Here is an 18,775-nt window from a genome sequence, read left to right as displayed (position 1 = left end):
TTCAATGAAACAGAATGTTGGAAGATTCAAAATGGGGAAAGGGAAGCACTTTTTCACACACTGTGTACTTATACTATGGAATTTGCCATCACAAAATGTAGTGATGACCACCAACCAGGATGGCTTTAAAGGGGGTTAGACAGATTCATGGAGGTTAAGGCTATCAATGGTTACCAGCTACGATGGTTGTGTATTACTTCCAATATTAGAGGTGAGATGCCTCTGACTACCATTGCTGGGAATCACGAGTGGGGAAAGTGCTATTGCACTCAGGCTTCCCATCTACTACTAGCTATGAGGATTAGGACCTCCATTGTCAGAGCCAGTATGCCTCTGAAGACTGCTTAGTGGGGAACACAAGGGAGGATACTCCTGTCCTGCGTATAGGCAGAGTGCAGGCATCTGCTTGGCCCCCGTGAGACCAGGATGTTGGACTAGGTGCTTGATGCCCAGGAGGGAATGCTTGTTCTAAAATTATCTAAAGAAATTATCTTAAAAAATGCTTTTTCTTCAATCAGTAATTTTAATATGACAAATGTAGCTGATTGAAGCTCATTGACTAACTCTTCCTTAATGGAGCACCAGTCCTAAATCTAGTCTGTAATTGAATATCCATAGTTTTTCTAAATTAGCTTTTGGAATATATACTGGAATTGGTTAGGATAAATTATAATGCATCTTTGAAGCACTTTTCCCTATCCCAGATATACAGTATGTGTTTGCAGGTTCAATGTTTAAAATAGATAACATATGGTGTCCTTTCTTTTCCCTTTTACAGGCAGTAGCTTTCAAAAGACACAAGGCTCTTCTCTGCTGTTGATTAGAGCAAACCAAAATAGAAAAAAATTATCTGACTTCTTGAAGACTTTTAATTTTTCCAGTGCCTAAGGCATGACTTTTCATCTGCTTGCGTGTAAAGAAGTGTTTTTATATATATATATTGGAGGGGGAAGGAAGAAATGCAACTCAGAGAAGCAGTTGGATCAGTTTACACTGCAGTTCATGACATTCCCATCTTATTTCTGCTATCTCCTCTCCCTCTACCCAAGAAAACATATGAGTAGATAACCACAGTAATGATTACAGGAATGGGATAATAAACAGGGTAGAAGAAGACGGATACATATATATATACACAGACTATGTATCTATGATTTGGCACAACATGTATTGCACAGAACTCACACTCTCAGTCAGCAATGCAATACATCCCCACAAGATCCTTGCTCTATTTTTTTTATTATGATGATAGCCTATGCTAATCATTACAATATAAGGATTAGAGAAGCTGCCTTATAATTAATCACCCATTGGTATATTTAGCACAATACTATCCCCTTTACTAGGACGCGGGTGGCAATGTGGATTAAACCACAGAGCCTAGGGCTTGTCCATCAGAAGGCCGCCGGTTCGAATCCCTGCGACAGGGTGAGCTCCCGTTTCTCGGTCCCTGCTCCTGCCCACCTAGCAGTTTGAAAGCACATCAAAGTGCAAGTAAATAAATAGGTACTGCTCCAGCGGGAAGGTAAACGGCGTTGTCCGTTCCGCTTGTCCACCAGGTTTCTCTTACACACAGCAACCCAGGCCTTGTGGGCAGGGAGGGGGGGTTGCAGTGATTTTTAGGAAGTCATTAGTTTGCACCAGGCGTCCTATTGGGAAGACCCAGTTCTCTGAGTGCATGTTCTGGAAGTTGGGCAATAGGGGCAGTACAGGATTCCTTCTGGTGTACCGACCTCCCCGCTGCACCAAGGATTCCCTGCCCGAGCTGCTTCAGGTCGTGGCGGATGTTCTCCTGGACACACCTAGTTTGGTTGTCCTGGGGGACTTTAACATCCATGCTGACACGACCTTACAAGGGGCTGCTCGGGACTTCATGGAAAGCATGGCCTCCATGGGGCTGTCCCTGAATAGGTCTGGCCCAACTCATAGCCGCAGAAATGCCTTGGACCTGGTGTTTACCTCTATGGATGTTTGTGATCTGACACTATGTAAAAGTGAAACTAAAGAAGTGCCATGATCAGATCACTACCTGGTGCAACTGGACTTCTCCTCGACCCTTCCCCTCTGCAGGGAGGTGGGACTGATTCAGATGCCCCCCCCCCACTTAATGGATCCAAATAGTTTCCAGAGAGTGGTAGGGGATGCTTTATCCCATGTTGATGGCCTTTCAGCCGATTCCCTGGTGGCCCATTGGAATGTGGAGTTAACCAGGGCTATTGACTGTCTGGCTCTGACTTTGGTGTCATCTGCAAACTTGCTCAGGATGCCCTCAAGCCCATCATCCAAGTCATTAATAAAGATGTTGAATATGACTGGGCCCAAGACAGAACCCTGTGGCACCCCACTAGTCACTACTCTCCAGGATGAGAAGGAGCCATTGATGAGCACCCTTTGGGTTCGGTCAGTAAGCCAGTTACAAATCCACTGAATGGTAGCATTGTCTAGCCCGCATTTTACCAGCTTCTTTACAAGAATATCATGGGGCACCTTGTCAAAGGCCTTGCTGAAATCAAGATAGGCTATATCCACAGCATTCCCTTCATCTACCAGGCTTGTAACTCTGTCAAAAAATGAGATCAGATTAGTATACATACGCCCATTCCGATTCCGGGTACTTTCTGGAAGCCCGCAGAACAGCAAGGGCAACGTTCAAGTTGTTTTCTTCCTGTAGTTCTCTTGTCCTCTCAGGGTTAAGACAAGTGAAAAGAACCATACAGCAATAGGCAACCATTTTCTCATCTTGATGATTCAAGCAATTCCTCAAAAACAAAACAAAAAAGCAGGAATATTTATTGTTCTGGATAGTTTAGCCAATGTGTCATGCGCCCAACTCTTCAAACGGTGCTGGGTATTTATTGAATCTAAGAATGTTGGAAGGGACTTTGGGGGTTATTTTATTTTAATGCGATATCCCCAATTAATCCCTCAATGTGTAATGCATAAAATAATAATAATAATAATAATAATAATAATAATAATAATAATAATAATAATATACCATCTGAATACCACTGGGTGGTTCACAACATAAAAATACAAAATAAGAACACAAAATACTTAAAACAAAAACAAACCAATAACTCCCGCTCCCACAAACACATTAAAAAAGCCATAGAATGTAAATCAGCCAAAGGCCTGTTTATACAGAAGTGTTTTCACCTACACATCCATCCATCCAAAAATTTACCTGGAACTAGAAAGGTTGGGATTGGTTCTTGTCTGGTTATGCTAATTGCTACTGAAGCAAGCAAGCACTGAAGCTGTATTATTGTGTCATCCTTTTAATACCAGTTGCTTTGACACTCTTTGGAAACAGAGAGGGAATTCATACAAAGTTAAGCGCATATGTTTATATGAATGGAATGGTAACTAGAAATGCTTAAATTGTGATGCTGTGTACAGTGTTTTTTACTTCATTGTTTGCTACCTTGCCCTTACAGTTTTGGGAAGCAGGTTAGAGGTAAAACTTCTTTATGGCCAAGTAGAGATTTTTAAATGGAGATTTTTCTATTTAAATCCCCCCAAACTCTGTCAAACTTTGTTCAAAAACTTTGTTGCCTCATGACAATGTTGCAATGGGCAATTTAAAAAGTAGTTTGCAAATTCTAAACAGTGTAATACAAAGTCATTAGCTTTTCATTGAGAAAGGAGTTTAAGGTTTCAAATACTACTACACATTTCTGAAACAATTTATTTGAATTTAGCGATTCCTCTTAGAGGTTGTTACAGGTAGGTAGCCATGTTGGTCTGACGTAATCAAAACAAAAAATAAAAAAAAATCCTTCCAGTAGCACCTTAGAGACCAACTAAGTTTGTCATAGGGACCCAGGTGGCGCTGTGGTTAAACCACTGAGCCTAGGGCTTGCTGATCAGAAGGTCGGCGGTTCGAATCCCTGCAATGGGGTGAGCTCCCGTTGCTTGGTCCCAGCTCCTGCCAACCTAGCAGTTCGAAAACATGTCAAAATGCAAGTAGATAAATAGGAACCGCTACAGCGGGAAGGTAAACGGCGTTTCCATGTGCTGCTCTGGTTTGCCAGAAGCGGCTTTGTCATGCTGGCCACATGACCTGGAAGCTATACGCCGGCTCCCTTGGCCAATAATGCGAGATGAGCGCGCAACCCCAGAGTCGGTCACGACTGGACCTAATGGTCAGGGGTCCCTTTACCTTTACCTTAAGTTTGTCATAGGTATGAGCTTTCGTGTGCATGCACACTTCTTCAGATACAACGTGCATGCACACGAAAGCTCATACCTATGACAAACTTAGTTGGTCTCTAAGGTGCTACTGGAAGGAATTTTTTTTTGTTTCCTCTTAGTAGTGACGTTAGACTAAAAAGTTGAGTTGCAACATTTATTTGATACAGTGTAATTAACTAAAAGTAGGCCCCAAATTAATATCAGGCAGCAATTTTTTAAAAATATAACTATTTTAATACCATAACTGACAAAAAATGAGTTGGCCAGTACAATATTAATATAGCCATTTATTCTTCTCTCACATGCAAGAGGAAATGTTTTATCTAAAATGGTGCCTACAGGAATATGTAAATCATCTAAGAACATGGAAAGTTATTCATATACTGAGTTATTCATATGCAATTCATATCCAAATTTATGCAGCTTTAATCAACAATTAATCAACTGACCAGGTTTTCTTGAAATCCATAGCAGTCCTATTAAAACCTAGCTGTAAAGAATTTCAAGTTCCTGTTCTAAATTCATAACTCAAATTTTTTTATGTAAACTGTGATATTTTAGTCAAGATAAACTTGTACTTAGGCAAGCATTAATGAATTAAAACCCATTGTACCTACCTGCATATGATTTAGCACAAAACGATAAGCATATTAAGCATACTGGTAATCTTGCAGTCTATGTCAAAAACCAACCCAATCTATGGTCAAATTTAGAACAAGTCCCCCCCCCCCAGTTAACCTGATTCCTGTGATTAGCATACACAAATAAAGTACTGCTCGCTCATTCCGCAAAAATACATTTTAGGGATGGTAAATAAGGCACCTTAAAATTAAAATACAAGCATATAATATTTCATTTGTTGATTATTGTAAAGATGCTTACAAGAAAAGTGAAGGGAAAGCAAGAGTCCAAATCCTGTGCTGAGAATCTTTGTTTCCAGTTGCAATGTTTCCAAGAAACTGGAGGCTACAGCGAAAAGCTGAAGGGGAAAAGAAACATTTACTTGCCCAGTCAAAGCTTTCCAAAGAAATCTACAATAATCTAGTCCAGCAGCATATTGAAAGCAGATTCCACCTAAACATTAGGAAGAACTTCCTGACAGTAAGAGCTGTTCGGCAGTGGAATTTGCTACCAAGGAGTGTGGTGGAGTCTCCTTCTTTGGAGGTCTTTAAGCAGAGGCTTGACAGGCATATGTCAAGAATGCTTTGATGGTGTTTCCTGCTTGGCAGGGGGTTGGACTGAATGGCCCTTGTGGTCTCTTCCAACTCTATGATTCTATGATTCTAGTGTTGCAGAGCTATGCACATGTGGTTGGAACTAATTGCAATTTAAATCTAGGGGACTTACTCTGAGGAAACATGTATAGGATCAACGATGCTAAACATCTTCACAATCTATAAGCTTGCTATTCACAAATTACTAGATCTCCACCTATTTAGAATAATTTCTAGAGTGGTAACTATGTTAGTCTGTTACAGCAAAGTCTTCTGGCACCTGAAAGACTATAAAGTGGTCATTTTATAAGCTTTAATGGACTCAAGTCCACCTAATCAGATGCATGGAATGTTATCTGAAGGAGGCAGGCACATGGCTATCAAGTTAGAGAGAGAGAAATATTCTCTCTCTAACAGTGATATCAGGACCCAGGTGGCGCTGTGGTTAAACCACTGAGCCTAGGGCTTGCCGATCAGAAGGTCGGCGGTTCGAATCCCTGTGACGGGGTGAGCTCCCGTTGCTTGGTCCCAGCTCCTGCCAACCTAGCAGTTCGAAAGCACATCAAAATCCAAGTAGATAAATAGGAACCGCTACAGCGGGAAGGTAAACGGCGTTTCCATGTGCTGCTCTGGTTTGCCAGAAGTGGCTTTGTCATGCTGGCCACATGACCCTCGGCCAATAAAGCGAGATGAGCGCGCAACCCCAGAGTCGGTCACGACTGGACCTAATGGTCAGGGGTCCCTTTACCTTTACCTTTAACAGTGATATCACAGGGACATGAAATGCAAGAACACAGACTTATAATTCTTACATCTTAAATGGGAAAGGAGTGGATTCCCTGCCAGGTGAACATACCTCTGGGGGGTGAAGGACAAGCAGCATCTGGGTGCCTTGCAGCTGCAAAATGGCCTTCCCTTCCCAGTGCTGCTTGGTCCCCCTGCTTCTCACCTCTCCCTCCCTCCCTTTTTTGCAGCTCTGCTACAGACAGACAGCCTGATGGCAGGGATGAAAGCCTTCCACACCTGCAGCAGGATGTCCCCACTGCCTCATTCAAAGGGCCATGAACCCTCCGTCATGGTGCTGGGAGATGGCAGTGCAGCTACGGGCAATAGCAACATCCACCCAGGCTTTGCTGCCAATCATCTTAAGTTTTTCAAACCCAGGGCCTATGTTCATCAACAGCCTGAAACATGGGGGCGACTTTTAAATGTATCTCTTACAAGATGGCCTTTTTCCAATCTGGTTTCCCATGCTCTCTCTTTTGCCTACTCTTCACTCTCCAGTCTTCTCCTTCCTCCCTAAAAGAGAAAAAAGCCACCCAAAAGAAAAATAGTGGCGGTCTACAATCCACCTTCAATGGGTATGTGACCCAGGCTGTGGGTCTCAACACACTAACTAGACGAATGCTATAGGACAGTGGTGGCAAACCTTTTAGAGACCCAAACTGCAACCCATAACCCACTTATTTATCGCAAAATGCCAACATGGCAATTTCACCCGTATATTTTTCTGTGTGTTTCACATTTCTTCTTTATGACAGCTGTTGTAATAAATAATTTCCTTCATGAAAGTTATTGCATTACATTCTTCATTAAACTATCTTTGATAATTGATACATAATTTTATGGAATAAGTCAGTCCTTTTTTTCTCCATTCAGTTCCTTTCTTTCTTAAGCCACACACACCCCTTCTATTTACTCATTTATTGAATTTGCATACCGCCCTTCATGTGCACATCTCAGGGCAGTTCGCAGCATAAAAATACGAGATAAAAAAACAAAACAAAATACATAATGAAAACTAGAACAAACCAATATCCCTCCTCCCTTCCAATACTTATTCCATATGTAAACATATACATTCACAAGATAAAAGGATAAACACAAACCACATGACTAGAAAAGGGTCACCCTTCTGCCTGCCAACAATTAAGCACCTGTTTATTGCAAAATGCAACCTGCACAAGTGTGTTTACATGCACCCCTATCAGTCCCAAAGGAAGTCGGCTGGCTAAAGTCCTGTTGATCCACCCCTCAGATACTCTTTATAATGGGAAACAACCCTCCAGAGAGGACACCCATCCCTCACACCCCAGCGTTGCCCACCAGTTGCTCTTAATGCCCTCGCCTACACCTCGACCCCTTTGAGTCCCTGCCCGGCTTCAAATTCCCACACCAGATCACCTCCCGTCTTGGATCATTATTATTATTTTGGCACTCAAGTTGCCTCCCTTTGTCAGGGGAGGCTGCCGCTTCCACGGCGGCGACACCCCCCTCTCCTTACCCTAACCCTAACCCAGCCCTCCTCTCCTCCTCACTCTTCCCCTACCCCCCCCCCGGCACAAAGCTACGGTACTAGGGCTGCAGGCTTTGGACGCGTGCGTGAGCCCTCCTCCTCCCACCTCCAGTACGGTGGGGCGACTGCGTGCGTGCCCACAGAGAGGGCTCTGAGTGCTGGCTCTGGCACACATGCCATAGGTTTGCCACCACTGCTATAGGATAATGAAGGCAATCACAAGACTTCCCCACTGCAACTGGGAGGGAAGGAGAACTTTGCAGAGAGGGGTGAAAAGGGGTTCAAAAATAAAATAAAATAAAAATAGAGCTTTGTTACCTATATGGTCCTCTATACTGAATAAAGCTGATGCATAAACAACTCCATTTTAATTTTTAGCATGACAAAGGGGGAGGATTAATTGGCACTGCAGAATGAATTCAACTGTTATACTTCAAAACAATCTAACATTTCAGCATGCCCCTGAGATCCACAGCATTTCTAGCTACAGGCACGCTAGGGGAAAAGAAAAAAAAAGACAATACCTGAATATAAGCCACTCCCTTCAAATTCCGCAGGCACTCACACCCATTCCCTTTTACCGTATGTCTGCTTCAGCAGCGATATTGTAAAAGCCAATTTTTGAACAGTAATGAAAATGCATCAAGTATGCTAGTAATGCAAGCTATGTAAATCTTCACCCCGGGATTATTTTCAGTTAAAGAAAACTATTGATTTTCAACAAAATATTAGTCAAGTTTGTAGCTACGCCTCCAAAAGAAGAAGGCCAGTAAATTTAAATAAGAATAATAAAAGAATTCCAGTCTATAAAGGTCTAAACATAGCATACAGGACACTTTGGGCAAGACTTACAAGTTCTCAATTTCTTCAGTTGTTTACAAGCTGGCTTATAAACATACTATTACATATTAAAATATAGTTAAACAGATATTACTAAAAGGCAGCCCGTTGCAAATGGAAGTGTCGTTTGCCAGGCCCTGGAAATAGCAAAGGAGTATCCGCTTGGAAGGGACGGAGCCAGCTGGCAACCAGAGTTGCTAGAAGGGCCTGGGAACATTGCTCCTTTGGAACACACAGAAAGAAAACTTGAAATAAGGTCACTTGGGGTTAGGCACAAAGCAACCTCTGACTTTTACTTTCTTAACTTTTTAAAACTGATTTTTCTTCAAATCTCAAAGATTTTTTAAAAAAACTGTTTAAATTAGCGTAATGTTGCCTATCTTTATACAAAAGGGGACATGGAACCAACACTGTACAGTACATGTAAGAGAATCAAAACACCTCTGTCTCAAGAAGCTGACAATTTAAATGTCAGTGCTAGAAGTGATAAGAAGAAAGAGAAAGGCAAAGATAACAGGAGACCTACCGTATGTCAGCAAATGCTCACATACAGAAACCACAATATAGGTACATACACACACACACCTGCAGGAATTTACAATTATCATAACTATAAGAAATCAAAATTAAATGAGATAGATCTTAAACCCTGACAGCCTATTATTGCATTATGATAGCCACTTTGAGACTCCTTAGGATAGTGATAAAGCGGGATATCAAATCCAAACTCCTCCTCCTCCTCCTCCTCCTCTTCTTCTTAGTACATTTTATTGAGTGCTTTGAGTGGGAAGAGAGAAGAGATACAAGTATGAACAAAAACTTGAATGACAGATCTGCATCAAGTTCCATTGCAGAAATTAGTAAGTTTTGCCTTTAGACTTTTTCCACTTATGCCCTCTCTAAAGTTATGCTTTCTGTTAGCAAAATTATATAATCCAGGGTCTCTTGAGCCAAAAGTCCATAGCACATCATTTAACTGCTAAATTGGTTCTATCCTTAACCAACAACTATCAGTTCTCAATCAAGTTTTAGAGCTTGGTTTATTCTTTTTTGCTCAACCGTATTTTGTTCTCAATCATATTTTAGCCTGCATCTTTTTTCTTTTAACACCCCTCCCCCCCCCAAAAAAACTGGGCAAGTCCGCATACTTAAAAATAGCTTACAACTTCACAAATATCAAATCATTATGTGATGGATGGGTCAACTTCAAAATTCTCACTGAAGTTAAATATCACCAACACATCACCATCATGCTTTTAAAATTTGAAAGGTATGATGATTCTATTATTCTGTGATATAAATTAAGATTCATCTCAAATGGAAGACTGATGTTAAGAATCTATATTTACTACTAGGAGTTCAGATACTTGGCTAACGAGTCAAAAGCATCATGAAATTCTGCAACAGTAAGATCATTATTACTCTTGACTTATAAAACAAGCATAGAAAGACAAATATTCTAAACGCCAAACAAGTCACAGCTTTGCACTCCAGCTTTTTTTCTTTTTTGGGGGGGGGGGGTAGGACATCCAGTTCACATTATATAGAGGGGCACCTATTTTAACTTAAGATTTAAAGACACATCTTCCTGTGTGCTTGGCCAGTTTAGACATCATGAAACTGTGGCAGAGTTGTGGCTGTGGGGACATCTCTGGGCAAAGGTCATATTCTTGTCTAACGAGTTGTCAAAGAATGTATTACAGCCCCCTCTAGTGGCAAGTCCCTCCAGTTTAACCAAGCTGTTAGCAGCAATCCTTGTTTTTAAAAATACATCCAATTTTAGAAGCAAATGGGTGCTGAAGCTTAATCCCTCCGGTATCTTACCTTCCTGCAAACCTACCCTGGGACTGATTCATACATGATCCTGACACTTCAATGACTCCTTTTTCTCCCCAGCTGAGCTCCAATACCAGAATGGAACAGGTGGGAAAGGAAACGTCCGGCTCTATGGCCCCCTTTCAACCTTTATGTAAGACCCCTTTCCATCACCACATCATCACCACCTGGCCCCACCCCACTGACTGCTTGTGTCCCACCTTAACTCTCACTCTCAACTCTCCTCCTCATGGGCCCACCCTATACCTACACAAACTCCCGCTCCTGCTCTCACCTGAGAGGAACTGAAATTAACAATCCCCTAGTTGCACTGTCCCGCAAACTCCCATAAGAGGCTAACACTCTGTTTCAGTCTTTTTGAACTGTGTGTGTGTGTGTAATCAGTGTGATTACAGAAGCCTATTTCAATTCCCCCAGACCTAAATAAATAAAAAGCAAGACATTGTTTCTAAATTTAAATAATAATAATAATAATAATAATAATTTATTATTTATACCCCGCCCATCTGGCCGGGTTCCCCCAGCCACTCTGGGCGGCTTCCAAAAAAAAACCAGAAATTCTAAAATACAGAAATCCATCAAACATTAAAAGCTTCCCTAAACAGGGCTGCCTTGAGATGCCTTCTAAAGGTCTGGTAATTGTTCTCTTTGACCTCTAGTGGGAGGGCATTCCACAGGGTGGGTGCCACTACCGAGAAGGCCCTCTGCCTGGTTCCCTGTAACTTGGCTTCTCGTAATGAGGGAACCGCCAGAAGGCCCTCGGAGCTGGACCTCAGTGTCCGGGCAGAACGATGGGGGTGGAGACGCTCCTTCAGGTATACCGGACCGAGGCCGTTTAGGGCTTTAAAGGTCAACACCAACACTTTGAATTGTGCTCGGAAACGTACTGGGAGCCAATGTAGGTCTTTTAGGACCGGTGTTATGTGATCTCGGCGGCCGCTCCCAGTCACCAGTCTAGCTGCCGCATTCTGGATTAGTTGTAGTTTCCGGGTCACCTTCAAAGGTAGCCCCACGTAGAGCGCATTGCAGTAGTCCAAGCGAGAGATAACTAGAGCATGCACCACTCTGGAGAGACAGTCAGTGGGCAGGTAGGGACTCAGCCTGCGTACCAGATGGAGCTGATAAACAGCTGCCCTGGACACGGAGTTGACCTGTGCCTCCATGGACAGCTGTGAGTCTAAAATGACTCCCAGGCTGCGCACCTGGTCTTTCAGGGGCACAGTTACCCCATTCAGGACCAGGGAGTCCTCCACACCCGCCCAGCTCCTGTCCCCCACAAACAGTACTTCTGTCTTGTCAGGATTCAATCTCAATCTGTTAGCCGCCATCCATCCTCCAACCGCCTCCAAGCACTCACACAGGACCTTCACCGCCTTCACTGGTTCTGATTTAAAAGAGAGGTAGAGCTGGGTATCATCAGCATACTGATGGACACCCAGCCCAAACCCCCTGATGATCTCTCCCAGTGGCTGCATATAGATGTTAAAAAGCATGGGGGAGAGGACAGAACCCTGAGGCACCCCACAAGTGAGCGCCCAGGGGTCTGAACACTCATCCCCCACCACCACTTTCTGAACACGGCCCAGGAGGAAGGAGCGGAACCACTGCATGACAGTGCCCCCAGCTCCCAAGCCCTCTAGACGGTCCAGAAGGATGTTATGGTCGATGGTGTCAAAAGCCGCTGAGAGATCCAGCAGAACAAGGAAACAGCTCTTACCTTTGTCCCTAGCCCGCCGGAGATCATCGACCAGTGCGACCAAGGCAGTTTCAGTCCCATGATGAGGCCTGAATCCTGACTGGAAGGGATCCAAATGGTCCGCTTCTTCCAGGCGTGCCTGGAGTTGTTCCGCAACCACTCGCTCAATCACCTTGCCCAAGAATGGAAGATTTGAGACTGGGCGATAGTTGGCCATATTGGCCGGATCTAAAGATGGTTTTTTAAGAAGCGGTTTAATAACCGCCTCTTTCAGCGGGTCTGGGAAGGCTCCCTCATGGAGAGAAGCATTTACCAACCCGCGAAGCCCATCGCCCAGCCCTTCCTGGCTAGCTTTTATAAGCCAGGATGGGCAAGGATCAAGGAGACAGGTGGTTGGTTTCATTCGTCTAAGCAGCCTGTCCACATCCTCGGAGGTAACAGATTGAAATTGATCCCACAAAACTTGACTAGACAGGACTCTAGCACTCCCCCGCCCCGGCCCTGCTCCCACGGTGGAGTCTACCTCTTCCCGAATCTGAGCGACTTTATCTGCAAAAAACTTTGCAAAATCATTGCAGGAGATCATGTGGCCCGTACTGGGCCCGGATGGAGCAGGTGGTTCCGCTAAATTGCGAACCACCTGGAAGAGTCTCCTCCTGCTGTTTTCTGCAGATGCGATGGAGACGGTGAAGAAGGTCCTCTTCGCCGTCGCCATTGCCACTTGGTAGGCTCGAAGTTGAGCTCTAGCCCGTGTCCGGTCTGATTCAAAATGAGTTTTCCGCCACCGGCGCTCTAGCCGTCTCAACGACTGTTTCATTGCCCTCAGCGCCGGGGAAAACCACGGGGCTGTCCGGGCTCCATGCAATCTGAGAGGGCGCTTCGGAGCCAGACAGTCAATAGCGCTGGTTAACTCCGCATTCCAGCGGGCCACCAGGGAATCAGCTGAAAGGCCATCGACATGGGATAAAACATCCCCTACCACTCTTTGGAAGCCAATTGGATCCATTAAGTAGCGGGGGCGGACCATCCGAATCGGTCCCACCTCCCTGCAGAGGGAAAGGGTTGCGGAGAAGTCCAGTTGCACCAGAAAGTGATCTGACCATGGCACTTCTTTTGTTTCGCTTTTACTTAATGTCAGATCACCAACATCCATAGAGGTAAACACCAAGTCCAAGGCATGTCCGCGGCTATGAGTTGGGCCAGACTTATTCAGGGACAGCCCCATGGTGGCCATGCTTTCCACGAAGTCCCGAGCGGCTCCTTGTAAGGTCGTGTCGGCATGGATGTTAAAATCCCCTAAGACAACCAAGCTAGGTGTCTCCAGGAGCACATCCGACACGACCTGAAGCAGCTCGGGCAGGGAATCCTTGGTGCAGCGGGGAGGTCGGTACACCAAAAGGAATCCTGTACTGCCTCTATTGCCCAACTTCCAGAACATGCACTCAGAGAACTGGGTCTTCCCAATAGGACGCCTGGTGCAAACTAATGACTTCCTAAAAATCACTGCAACCCCCCCTCCCCGCCCAGATGGCCTGGGTTGCTGTGCATAAGAGAAACCTGGTGGGCAAGCAGCGCCAAGAACGGGCCCATCGGCTTCCTCCAACCAGGTCTCTGTCACACATGCCAGGTCAAATCCTCCATCCACAATCAGGTCGTGAATGGCGGTGGTCTTATTCATCATCGACCTGGCATTGCACAGCAGCACCTTCAGGTCATGTGGGTATCCCTTGCTGATTCCAATATCCGTCCGGTCAGGACCAGACCTGGAGGCAGGGATAGTCCTCAGACAACGACTAAGTCTGCCTCCTCGGTAATGACATGGTCTGGTCTTAGCGTAACTCCTCCTCCTACCCGTGACCACTGAGATCGGTTGTTCCAGTGCACACCCCCCTGTGGAATCTGCCCCAGCCATTTTGCTTGCTGGGACCCCCTCCCGGGCAGCCCTGACCCCTCCCCTTAAAAACAAAATAAAACCTCTAAAAAACAGCAAAGAACTCAACAAAAGAAGAACACAAAAAAGACAATAAAACAATAAAACCAAAAACAATAAAAATTACAAATACACTAAAATTTAACAGATTCCCACCCCCAACTAAAAATCCCTCCCACCTACCACCCCAAACACAATAAAACAATAAAACCAAAAACAATAAAAATTACAAATACACTAAAATTTAACAGATTCCCACACCCAACTAAAAATCCCTCCCACCTACCACCCCAAAGAAGATAAAAACATTAAAAATTCTTTAAAAGGCATTTTAAAAAGGACTCTGTGCTGTTTCAAGTTCCCCTGGGCAGCACCAGCAGCAGAGCGGCGGCAGCAGTCCTTTATGAGGCCTTCCAGGCCCCGCCCTAGACCAGGTGGAAGGAGGCAGGGACAGGGCCTGTGGGCACTCACAGCAGGAGAGAGTCCTGGGCAGCACCAGCAGCAGAGCAGCGGCAGCAGTCCTTTATGAGGCCTTCCAGGCCCCGCCCTAGACCAGGTGGAAAGAGGCAGGGACAGGGCCTGTGGGCACTCACAGCAGGAGAGAGTCCTGGGCAGCACCAGCAGCAGAGCAGCGGCAGCAGTCCTTTATGAGGCCTTCCAGGCCCCGCCCTAGACCAGGTGGAAGGAGGCAGGGACAGGGCCTGTGGGCACTCACAGCAGGAGAGAGTCCTGGGCAGCACCAGCAGCAGAGCAGCGGCAGCAGTCCTTTATGAGGCCTTCCAGGCCCCGCCCTAGACCAGGTGGAAAGAGGCAGGGACAGGGCCTGTGGGCACTCACAGCAGGAGAGAGTCCTGGGCAGCACCAGCAGCAGAGCAGCGGCAGCAGTCCTTTATGAGGCCTTCCAGGCCCCGCCCTAGACCAGGTGGAAAGAGGCAGGGACAGGGCCTGTGGGCACTCACAGCAGGAGAGAGTCCTGGGCAGCACCAGCAGCAGAGCAGCGGCAGCAGTCCTTTATGAGGCCTTCCAGGCCCCGCCCTAGACCAGGTGGAAAGAGGCAGGGACAGGGCCTGTGGGCACTCACAGCAGGAGAGAGTCCTGGGCAGCACCAGCAGCAGAGCAGCGGCAGCAGTCCTTTATGAGGCCTTCCAGGCCCCGCCCTAGACCAGGTGGAAGGAGGCAGGGACAGGGCCTGTGGGCACTCACAGCAGGAGAGAGTCCTGGGCAGCACCAGCAGCAGAGCAGCGGCAGCAGTCCTTTATGAGGCCTTCCAGGCCCCGCCCTAGACCAGGTGGAAGGAGGCAGGGACAGGGCCTGTGGGCACTCACAGCAGGAGAGAGTCCTGGGCAGCACCAGCAGCAGAGCAGCGGCAGCAGTCCTTTATGAGGCCTTCCAGGCCCCGCCCTAGACCAGGTGGAAAGAGGCAGGGACAGGGCCTGTGGGCACTCACAGCAGGAGAGAGTCCTGGGCAGCACCAGCAGCAGAGCAGCGGCAGCAGTCCTTTATGAGGCCTTCCAGGCCCCGCCCTAGACCAGGTGGAAGGAGGCAGGGACAGGGCCTGTGGGCACTCACAGCAGGAGAGAGTCCTGGGCAGCACCAGCAGCAGAGCAGCGGCAGCAGTCCTTTATGAGGCCTTCCAGGCCCCGCCCTAGACCAGGTGGAAGGAGGCAGGGACAGGGCCTGTGGGCACTCACAGCAGGAGAGAGTCCTGGGCAGCACCTTGCACTAGATGGCATGGCAGGCAATTCCTTACTTCACTTCAGGACATCAATAGAAATAAGCAATTGTTCCTTGCACCTAGCAGTTCGAAAGGCGAAAGCACGCCAAGTGCAAGTAGATAAATAGGTACCGCTGTGGCTGGAAAGGAAACGTCGTTTCCGTACGCTGCTCTGGTTCACCACATCACCCAGAAGCTGTCTGCGGACAAATGTGAGCTCCCTCGGCCTATAGAGCAAGATGAGCGCGGCAACCCCCAAGTCATCCGCGACTGGACCTAATGGTCAGGGGTACCTTTACCTTTACCTTAAGAAACCAGAGTTCATCTGTATCCTTACAGAATGTGTAGCCTTACAGAAGGGAGCATTCCTTCTAATGCTTTCCTTTCTAACAAAGTGATGCAGAGGGAATGTCATGGCAGACTTCCATACAAGCTGCTCCTAATAAAACATACCTAAAATTGAGCCATTTCTAGAGGAAGTTTTCAATTCCCCAAAGCAAGACACAGGGCAAGCATGTTCAGGTTTGTCTTACCAAGGCAATACATATTTAATTTGCCAGCAATCCAACTGTTAGCAGCAGACAATAGCTGTGTGTGACTTGGTCTTTGAGTAGCGGAGTATTTCTGGCCCATGCAGATACAGCATTAACAAGAATTATATATACCTCAAGACAGTTTAATACAGTATATTCCTAGATCTTATGTGTCACAACCTAACTTCAGGTTTTCTAAGAGTATTTCCAGAGGGTCAGTTTGTTAGTCTGTTGACAAAGAGTTTTGTGGCACCTTAAAATCTAACAAATTTATCGTGGCAGAAGTTCTGTTGAACTAGTGTCCACTTGCATGCAATGAAATGGACTCTAGTCAATGAAAGCTTATGCTAAAATATTTTTTTGTTAATCTTTAAGGTGCCAGAAGGCTATCTCTTATTTTTGGAAGATCCATTGGGACAGATCTTCTTGGCCATCCAGTTTGCTTCCACCTCACCACCAAGAAAAAATACAAAAACAAAACTTGCTTGGGATAACTAGTCTAGGTTAACCTAGGTAGAACAAAATGTGTACTGTAAAGTAAAAAAAAAAAGGCTGCAGCTGTAGCAGGAGAGGTGGTAGCCCTGAACACAAATAAAAAAAAATTAGCCGGCTGTCTACACATGAAATAAACAGCTCCTCTAGTCAAATTGTGAGCTACATTTCCATCCTATTATGCCTTAGGAACTGCTGGAGAGAGAGCCCCATCAGAGCCCTTCACATTTGGCAAAGGCAAGATGTTATTTAGGGACCTGAGAAGACTATGTGTCCTTTGGAATTTGAATCAGGAGTCTGTCTTCTCAGCATTGGAAGCAATCTTTCGTAGGCTAGATGGTTTCCTCTATCTGAAGGAGAAAAGCGTCTTTTCAATCCATCCCTATTTTCTAATTTACAGTTGATTTTACTCTTCAGGTTTAAATGACACACACACCCCAGCCCTTAGTGACTCTACAATGATTTAAGCAAGGTAATACAAAAGGTTTTTTCTGTGAATGGAACTGTAGGCAATAGTAAATAAACAGTATTTTTGAGTTGCTAGAGAGATTCCATAATTTAATGGTAAACTTTAATTTTGGATTTTCAATGCACTTGCACACTTGAATGCTATGCCTTTTGGAGCTGTGCAACAACGCTAAATTGCACCAGCCTTCTTACAAAGTTGGATAACTTGTGAGAGGGCCAACTTAAGGCAGAATATATTGCCAGCCCAAGCCCACAGTTTGGAGATGAGAGCAACCCCTGAGAATACAGAAACTGGAGAGGGTGTTAAATGCAAGTTTTAAAACATGCAAATGGTGGTAATTATCAGGGTTGCAGCAGGCATGTGGGAGGTTAACTCTTTTCTCCCCAGCTGAGCTACTAAGACAAATTTGTCCTCTGAAGCATGCACACGAAAGCTCATACCAAAATAAAAACTTAGTTGGTCTTTAAGGTGCTACTGAAGGAATTTTTTTATTTTACTTTGTCCTCTGAAGGTTGTTTTTGCATTCTCTTATTGGCGCTAACAGTTGATACTTTTTGGATTTTAAACCTACAAGTTAAAGGCCTCTGTTGACAGGGACAGAAAGCAGTTTTATTCATTCTGTGGCCCAAAAACCAATGCAGAAATTTCCTTACCTCTGTTCGTTTTTAGTGCCCCAGGGCCTGCAAGTATAATTACTTTGAGGAACTGAGGGACTAAATTGTAGTTAATAAATTAAACATTATTGATTGCTTGAAGGTCCTTTAGGCTTCGCCAGTCCCTGGTGCATTAGAACAACAGTTAATCTTTCTGTTAAAGAACAAGTGTTCTCGTTTCAGATACCTCATAGCAAACACAATTCTGGGATTAGTCCTTCATTTAAGCATATAATCAGGCAACAGTATCCCTTCAAAGAGCAATTGCATAAAATCAGCAGAAAATGAATGGTCTGAGTCTTAACCTGAACTTCAACCACACTTGGTAACCGAGAAAAATAGTGAACAGGGCTGACTGGCCACCCACTATGAGTTATTCATAGTGACCATATGACCTGCCAGTTCACAGGGTGTAGCAGATGTTGCAAACCTAGATTTATAGAGATGTCTGGATGGACCGGCTGCTTCATTTAATTTCAAAGAATGTCTTCTGTGAAAATGAGGGATCTTAGCTTTGCTCATCAAATTCCAAGATTACATCCCTGGAGTTGGGAACTATACATTTTAAAAGACAGGCTGTTTTGTTGACACAAATAGGGCCAGAACTCCACTTCCATGACAGGATAGCAAGCAAAAGGAAGGAAGGAAGGAAGGAAGGAAGGAAGGAAGGAAGGAAGGAAGGAAGGAAGGAAGGAAGGAAGGAAGGTAGGTAGGTGGAGGAGGGGTTTGTAGTCAGACTAATCATCATTGAGCCCTTTATTGTTTACTCTGGTGTAAGTCTCCAGAGCATAGGAGCCAACTCCTAGGGGCCGTGGGGTATTTGGCCCCCCCAATAAAATATTTGAGGGTGCTGCCCCCCAAGCTGATGTATGTGGGGCGGGGGTTACCTGGATCCCACCCCCAAA

General features: G+C 45.3%; 1 protein-coding gene across 2 annotated transcripts in view; it reads right to left on the bottom strand.

The window, feature by feature from the left end:
• Positions 1–18,775, bottom strand: part of ATXN10 (ataxin 10) — a 74,802-nt gene that overhangs the window by 42,142 nt on the left and 13,885 nt on the right. For both annotated transcript variants that reach the window (XM_035137735.3, XM_088669962.1), the window contains exons 4-5: positions 5,080–5,176; positions 2,595–2,759 (exon numbers count right to left, since the gene is read on the bottom strand). In XM_035137735.3, the coding sequence (XP_034993626.2) occupies positions 2,595–2,759; positions 5,080–5,176 (262 nt within the window). The remainder of the gene's footprint in view (positions 1–2,594; positions 2,760–5,079; positions 5,177–18,775) is intronic.

This window comes from Zootoca vivipara, chromosome 5, assembly GCF_965207765.1.
Source record: "Zootoca vivipara chromosome 5, rZooViv2.hap1.1, whole genome shotgun sequence".
Taxonomy (NCBI): domain Eukaryota; kingdom Metazoa; phylum Chordata; class Lepidosauria; order Squamata; family Lacertidae; genus Zootoca; species Zootoca vivipara.
The sequence above is the reverse complement of the archived record's forward strand: the minus strand, read 5'-3'. Positions and strand labels throughout refer to the sequence as shown.